At 39.4% G+C, this 8,055-nt stretch overlaps 1 protein-coding gene across 1 annotated transcript; it reads right to left on the reverse strand.

Annotated features, from left to right (window-relative positions):
- Window positions 1-1,235: 1,235 nt before the first annotated feature.
- asb12a (ankyrin repeat and SOCS box-containing 12a) lies at window positions 1,236-5,433 on the reverse strand. Its single transcript, XM_073058049.1, has 2 exons — window positions 4,328-5,433; window positions 1,236-2,852 (listed from the first exon to the last, which is right to left on the reverse strand). Exons 1-2 carry the CDS (start codon window positions 5,181-5,183, stop codon window positions 2,719-2,721), a joined length of 990 nt encoding a protein of 329 aa, XP_072914150.1. The 5' UTR covers window positions 5,184-5,433; the 3' UTR covers window positions 1,236-2,718.
- Between the last annotated feature and the right edge of the window lie 2,622 nt (window positions 5,434-8,055).

Consider the following 8,055-nt stretch of genomic DNA (forward strand, 5'->3'; position numbering starts at 1 on the left):
CCTTAGTGCCCCTCACCAGAGAAACCTCCCCTGAATCCCTTCATCCCAATTGGATGGCACACATTTCTCTGATCTCTTATCTTCAATAGTAACCCAAACAAGCAGCTCAGACAGAGAACAGAAAAGCATAACAGAGAAAAGATATTAATCATGTGAACCAGGCAATACAGATTGTTTACCCTCACTGCATTTTCTCTGTAGCTATTACATTTTATTCTGCTTTGTAATTGTTTAACCTAGGTGGTTTAACCACCAATAGAGGTGTAAGGCGCTCCTTCCCTCTGTAGCCTGCAGGTCGCCTTTGGGCAAGGTGTAGCACCTGCTTAGCCTCCTGGTCAAGATCATGTGGAGCCATGGAAGCAGGTGATGTTGTTCATACTAGCGAGTCGTACATATCACAAGTCCTGGTTATGCGACCATTGGTCATGGCGTGCCGGGCAGACAATCGCTGAAGGGTATTGATAATGGCCAGTGTCACCTGTCTTGTAAAGATGCTGCCCAGAAGGAAGCAATGGTAAACTACTTCTGAAGAAAACTTTGCCAAGAACAGTCATGATCATGAGACCATGATTGCCTACGTCATATGACACAGCTCATAATGGTGACGGTGACAATAATTTTTATCTTCTCCTACCTCAACTTACTATGTAATGATTTGCTCTGTATGAGCAGTATGCAGGACTAGCTCTTACACGTTACAATGATAATAAACCAACCGGTGCATTGGTACTGAACAACATTTTTGACCATAATTAAAAACACCACAATTCCAAAATTCTTGTTTTAATTACTTTATTACATTCTTCATGTTCCATGGCACAAACTGTAAATATTTTAATGTAAAAAGGACTGTATTTACTTCAATGGATGCCCTTTTCTGTTTTCTTCCTTTGGATTGTGAATTGATCAGCGGGCCACCAAGGAAATCTTAGTTCTGAGCAAAGGTAACCACTGTTCACGTGGAAACCTGGACAAACTATCTAGTACATCACAACTCAGTTCACACATATATGTAACAAATCAATGAATATGAGATAGAAAATGGAGCTTGAGCCTTATTTTTGTTTACTTGATAAACTTAACTTTATCAAGTAAATCATTCATGAAATAGCTGACTACTTAAATATACACGAGGAAATCTGCAGATGCTGGAAGTTCAAGCAACACACACAAAATGTTGGTGGAACACAGCAGGCCAGGCAGCATCTATAGGAAGAAGCGCTGCCTGGCCTGCTGCGTTCCACCAGCATTTTGTGTGTGTTGCTTAAATATACTGTGATTTAGGAATTGTAGCGTGTTGAATACTACAGAAGTAGCAATGTAGCTATTCCTTTGGATACTACAAATGGAGTGCTAACTGGAGTCGGGGATGTCAAATTAATTCAATCAATAGTGTCATGGGGTGCTGATTTTGATCACCAGTCATGGAAATTGAATCAGCAAAAATGGAGATCAGGATTTTCACTGAGGCTTCAGGGTTTCAAAGGCTTGGGCGGTATGTCGGGGCAAGTTCAATGAATCAAAGTCTGTTACCAACTGGAGGAATGGAGAGTTGTGGCCATGGCCAATTAGGAGGAGGGTGCGGCATTCAGGATCAGAGTGTTGAAAGGAAGTGTGCTTCAGGAAGAGGAAACAAAAGGCAAATTATTATCTAAGTGGTGACAGACTGCAAATAATTGAAGTTCAGAGGGATCTGGATGTTCTAGTGCATGAAGCATAAAATGCTGGCAGACAGATCCAATAAACAGTGAAGAAGGCAAACAGTAGTTGGGCTTTATTGCAAAAAAATTGGAGTTTAAGAATAGGCAGGTTTTGTTAACTTTGTTCAGGATGAGACCATACCAGGAATACAATATCTGAAAGATAGAGGAATTGCAGAATTTCAGGTACTGCACAGAAGAGGAGTTAAGGCCAACATGTTGAATGATGTGACAGGCTTGAGGGGCCCGGTGGCCTACACCTGCTCCTATTTTCTTGTGTCATGGGAGGTCAGCAGTACGATTTGGGATGAGGAGCATGGAGTGGCATCCAGAAGGTTGATGGATGATGTAGCACTTACCTTGCTGACTACCCAGTGCTGCACAGTGAAAGCACGGTTGTTCTGGAAGTAGCCAAGGTTTGCTGCTCCTGGATCAATGTGAAATAATTTCCCTGACAACTCTGCGCACATCAAGCGCACATATGCTAATCACACTATGAAGTGCTTGAATGAATTTGCATGTAACACGATATGTCCTGGAAATTATTGTTACTACATTTCACTCTGCTGATAGTGCATTTGAATTGCATTGCGCTGAAATTAACAGTGATGCGTGATTGAATTTGAGGGAGTCTCTTGAAATTTATATAATTTCTTTTATAACAAATTGTTTTATGAATCATTCCATTGTAAAATTCCACTATTTAATAAAGGCTTACTTTTAAGCAGTTCAAGAAATAGTCTTATACATTACATACATGCATGTTGGTGCTAAAAGATGAGTAAAGCCTGAACTGCCCATAGGCTTTCTGAGAGGCAGAAAATAAACGAAACAATGTAACACAAAACCATTACAATTTCATAACTGTTTGAGACTGAAAGTGTCTCACTCTCTTACAGATGAGATCTGTTTATTTTAAGGTCATAAAAATGGGCATGTTAAAGATAAGCTTTGGCCCAATATATCTCATCGCTACAGAACACGTGTCACGTAAACCAGCAGTGCCTTGAGTGTCAGCTCAGACTTGATGTTTTACATAGTTCTTTAGGACTGGTGGTATGTCCAGCTGGTCAATGGAATGTAGTCTGCTCTGCTCTTTCAGATACTTGCGGATGGTTATCCTGGCTAGTGACATCAAACATCTTGGTTGAGCTAAAATTAAAAATAGCTTAGGTCAGTGTTTTAGCTAAATAAAATTCAGCATTTTACTCTAATTTTTTTACTATTCAGACCATGGCTATTGAACATAAGGTTCACATTTTTCTCTTTTCTGAACCTGTTGCAACTCTTATACGAGTTGGAGCACATCAGATTATTAGTGTTGAGTTTTGTTGTAAAGTTAGGATATGAATCCACAGCAGTGGTATCCTTGCTGCCTTGAAGATTCACTGGGGCATGTTAGAAGGCTCTAACTACAATTTTTGTCCTCCCTTGATGCCTGCTCTCCGAGAGTTAATATGCATAAGCATAGACATAAGCATTTCTTCCCATCTTCAGGGTATCCCAGAAAATCCCCATCTACGTTGATAGGGAACCCTTCCTCACTCCTTTATACATGTATCTACAGGAACACAGGAGATGAAAACTTCCCTTGCTTTGATTTTCTATGAGGAATAGAAATTACACCAAAAATATATACTGTATTTGTTTTCATATCGTATTTAGAACATAAGCAAACAGGCACAGGAATAGAAGCCCTTCAAAGGGATTTCTCAAACCTCACCCATCTTTCAGTATCTTCAAGCCAGTCTGAACCAGACCTCTTCTTCTTCAGTGCTTGCTCACCATAGTGCTTGATTTCATCTTTCATATATTTATCTATCCCCAACTGATCCAGTTTCCATAACCCTCCATGGGAGAGTATTCCAGAGCTCCACAGTCTCTGTGAAGAAGGGCCTTTGCATTGACAGTTTTAAGTGACTGCCCCCTAACCGTATAACAATAACCTGACAACATAACTTTATAACTGCCCCCTAACCTTATAATGTTATAATGACCTCACCTCATCCCAAACTTTTCAATTTAGGATAGTTTTATTTTTTTTCTTTCTGACTTCCAAATCGGACAACTTCACAGTTCTTCACTTTAACCTTCATTTGCCTCAATTTGCCACACACATTTTTAATTTAAGTTCTCCTGCAACTTACTGTTCCCATCTCTAATAATTACTATGCCTCTTATATCAGTAAAAATAATTTTATTTTGTTTTTTTTCCTGACCTCATGGTGACCTCTCCAATAATCCGTATCAAGAGAAAGCAATGCTTTTTTAATTCTCAAATTATAAACAAAATTAAATTTTCAGGATGTAATTGTGAGTTATGAATATATACTTCCAGGATTTTATTATCTTGCTTTACTAAAGGCATTAAACCTGTTTAGCAGCTTCACTTCGACCATAAAATTACTTTTTTATAAGCCATTTCTTGTATTTTATGACAAATAAATGAATAATTGAGTCAATAAATAATTGAATTCTGTAAGTTATTTCAATTAGGAGAATAAAAGGACAGAACTCTTCTCCATAAATTAAACAAAAATCTATGCCCAACAGAAAACTGTTTAAAGGCCAGCTTTAGTTTTAAATAATCAACTAGATATAATGGAAATAATAAATCTTTTGCTTACCTCTGGCTTGGTTTAATAGCTTAAATACTTCATTTTGGCTTATATTTTTATTTGCAGTGAGATCTGGTAAATAAACATTTGCTCCAAAGTCTATCAGCAGTTGGACATATTCAATCCCACAGCCATATCTGAAGCACATCTCCAGTGCAGTCTTTCTCGGCTTAATGCGTGACAGCAATCTCTCCTCGGTGCAGTTAAAGTCTGGGTTGGCTCCATACAGAAGAAGAAGGCGAAAGCAGTCAAAGTGCCCGTACACCAAAGAGAGGTAGAGGGGACCACTACACGCACAAGGATTGGAGGCCCATTCTGGTGCTTTGGAACGGACATTGACTTCTGCTCCATGTTCCAACAGTTCCTTCAAAATCTCCACTTCTCCTTCTCTGGCAGCAACCAGTATAGGTGAGCTATTGTTATATATACTACCGTTGGGATTAGCTCCAGCCCTAAGCAAGGCCTGGACACAATCCAAATGCCTACCACTAACAGCAGTGAATAAAGGAGTTTGCGCCTTCACATCCAGACTATCCACCTCGGCGCCATGATCTAGCAGAACCTCCAGACATTTTACATGTCCTCTCATGGCCGCTAGACGAAGAGGAGTTCCTGGAACACCCCAGCCACTCCGGCTGTTAATAAATCTAGCATACCTCTCCTGAGATAAAAGCTCAGCTAATAGTTTGTCATCATCATTAGAAACTGCTTGATTCAGCTGAGTTATTTCCCCATTGTCAATTTCTTCATCTTTAGGCTGGAGCATGGAAAATATCTTGGTGATATCCACCAGGCTCATTTTCACAGGCCACATAATCTCCAGTTCCATGTCAATAAAATCTCTTCTACTCAGTTTCAAACACATCCAGACATAGTTCGTTTCCGTCACTCCTTAAATTTTCCTTTGTGTTGAGATGGCTGCTGACATAAAGAAACAACCAAATGGAGATTGATACCACAATGCGCTATCAATTCTCAAGTGATCAGGTAATGCAAAAGAAAGGATTCCAAAATGTACTTCTGCGACCAAAGTTTTAAAATTGATCCACGCTGCTTGCTGTGGCTGGTAACCTACACAAATACTACAACAAATGCTTCAGAGCATAGATCTCCAGAGGAGGCTAAATTTAGCCTCCTTGTCCTTCCTTACTTGGTCAGCCCTACCAGTGTGAGTAAATATAGATAGGTGGCAATGTGTCTGTGCCTGTCTACTTGATTGAAGGCAGGAGAAGAACATAAGAGAGGGTTAATTGAAATGACAAGGAATATTCAAAGATAGATAGAAATGGAACATGCAATAATCCCATTAAAATATGTTCAGTTTTAGACAGTCCACTTCTTAGACAGTGATGTAAATCTAATGGTGTAATTTGATTGTCAGGGTTCAACCTGCGCAAAGCAGAATTTATTTAATTATTTCGAGATACAGCGCGTACAGCTTCTTCCCTCCCAAGAAGCTGCGCTGCTTAGCATCCCACCTATTTAACACGAGCCTAATCGCAGGACAATTTACAGTGACCAATTAACTTGCTAACCGGTACATCTTTGGACTGTGGCAGGAAACCAAAACCAGGAGGAAACCCATATAGCCACAGGGAGGGCATAGAAACTCCTTACAGATGGCGCTGAAATTGAATGCTGACACCCTGAACTGCAATAGCATTGCGCTAACCGCTACGCTACAGCGGCACCTTTAAAGAAGTCCAAAGATTTGTTGGAAATATCTTGTTACACTCTTTTAGCTTGATAAAATATTAGATTGCACATTATATTAGTGCAGCAGCAGGCCGTGTTAAAATGAGCTCAGTTGTGGTTCCAGGATAATTTGTAATAGTAAGTAATTCTAGTAATTTTACATACCACATATGTCGAAATCTCTATTGGATTTTAGTGACCTGTTTCAGGGGAATTCCACACTACAACTATAGCATGAGTTTGAACTAATAAGTGCAAGAGTAGTGTCTTAATTCAAACTTCACAACGGCCCACTTAACAACAGACAATTATAGTAAAATATCAGAATTTCAAAACTCGTCTTGAATCCATGAACTAATTGTGCAGTGTTAGTATTGTTCACCAAAAATGCCTGAGTTCAGTTTTGCAGCCAAGATTAATATTGATAGTACACAATGTTATTTCTAACTCAAAACCGGAACTGAATCAAGGATTCAATAGACCGAGTGGTGACTGGGAAGTCTGCTTCTTTCAACTTATTTTCCTGTTGTCAAAGGTAAACTTACCGCTGCATGCCTGATTATTTTTACATCTGATATTGATAGTTATTTAAATGTGCACTGCATCCAGCCTTGTACAACTTAAAGGAGAAACCACAGAGATTCTGCAGATGCCGGAAATCTGGAGCAATGCCCACAAAATAATGCTGGAGGAGCTCAGCAGGTTGGGCAGCACCTACGGAGGGCATTTGAGTCCTTCATTTCAGGACCTGTTGAAGATTCTCAGCTTGAAACATAACAGTTCACTTCCCTCTATTGATGCCATCAATAGACACAACATTCCCAAGACTATATATCTCTTTATTTTTAGATTGTGGGGGAAAGATAGAATTGGTGAACACATTAGACCTATCATGGCCACAGAACATTCCAAGATGCTTGCAGTCAATCAAGTACATTGTAAGTGGTTGTTGTGTGAAACTTGGCAACTGATTTGGACATAGCAAGTACTCAGAAGCAGCTAAGTGCAAATGACTACATAATATGTGTTGCTTTGTTGTTTGCTGAAGGTTAAATATTGACTGAGGCATTGGATTAACCCTGCAGTTCTTAATCAGGATATAAGAACCATGTCACATCAGCTAAGGGATCAAACTGTGCCTTGGTTCAGTATCCCATCAAAAGATAGCTTTTTAATTATATTTGCTGTTCAAAAATGCGTAGAATACTGATGGTCTCAGCCTGAAACTTCGACTGCTTACTTTCTTCCATAGATTCTATCCTGGCTGCCACGTTCCACCAGCGTATTTTGTGTGTTGCTCTGGAATCCCAGAATCTGCAGAATATCTTGTGTGAATGTAGAATACTGAAGTATCAGCCTAGGTTTGGTGTACAGCTCCCTGAAGTCAAGGAAACTTGTATTTAAAAAGCACCATTCACATCTCTTTCAGGACATGGCAACAGAACTATAATGATTATTTTAATGCAAAAAAAATGCAGCAGCCAATATATTCAAAGAAAATTCCCACAAACACCAATGTGATTATGACTAGGTAACCTATTTACGCAAGGAAAGTACAAAGTATTACCTGATTAGTCTGAACAGGAATGCAGAAACCATCAGAATAACCATGGAGGTTAATTCACATTTCCTTGTCAACTCTCATTTTCCCATATTTTTCCCATTTCTATGAAGGGGATATCCTCACTCAATTTCACTTGGCCCATCATTGAAATGTTCTCACAGCATACGGACTCTCTATCAAAGACTCTTCATCTCAGGTTCTCGTTATTTATTGAATATTATTATTTCTTTTTGTGTTTGCACAGTTTGTTGCCTTCTGCACACTGGTTGACCAACCAAGTCGGTGTGGTCTTTCATTGATTCTGTTATGGTTATTCTTCCATGGATTTATTGAGCATGCCCACAAGAAAATGAATCTCAGGGTTGTATATGGTGACATATCACAAGATCACAAGACAAAGGAGCAGAAGTAGGCCATTCGGCCCAACGAGTCTGCTCCACCACTCCACCATGAGCTAGTTGCAATTTCTGTCTTTTTC

This window comes from Hemitrygon akajei, chromosome 10 (assembly GCF_048418815.1).
Source record: "Hemitrygon akajei chromosome 10, sHemAka1.3, whole genome shotgun sequence".
Classification (NCBI taxonomy): Eukaryota; Metazoa; Chordata; class Chondrichthyes; order Myliobatiformes; family Dasyatidae; genus Hemitrygon; species Hemitrygon akajei.

Bases quoted from the DNA above. Each gene is read 5' to 3' on its own strand.
- asb12a (XM_073058049.1), bottom strand. From the start codon at position 5,183: ATGTGTTTGAAACTGAGTAGAAGAGATTTTATTGACATGGAACTGGAG. The intron at 2,853-4,327 runs GTAAGCAAAAGA...TTTTAATTTTAG, and splicing joins GCTATTAAACCAAGCCAGAG to CTCAACCAAGATGTTTGATG.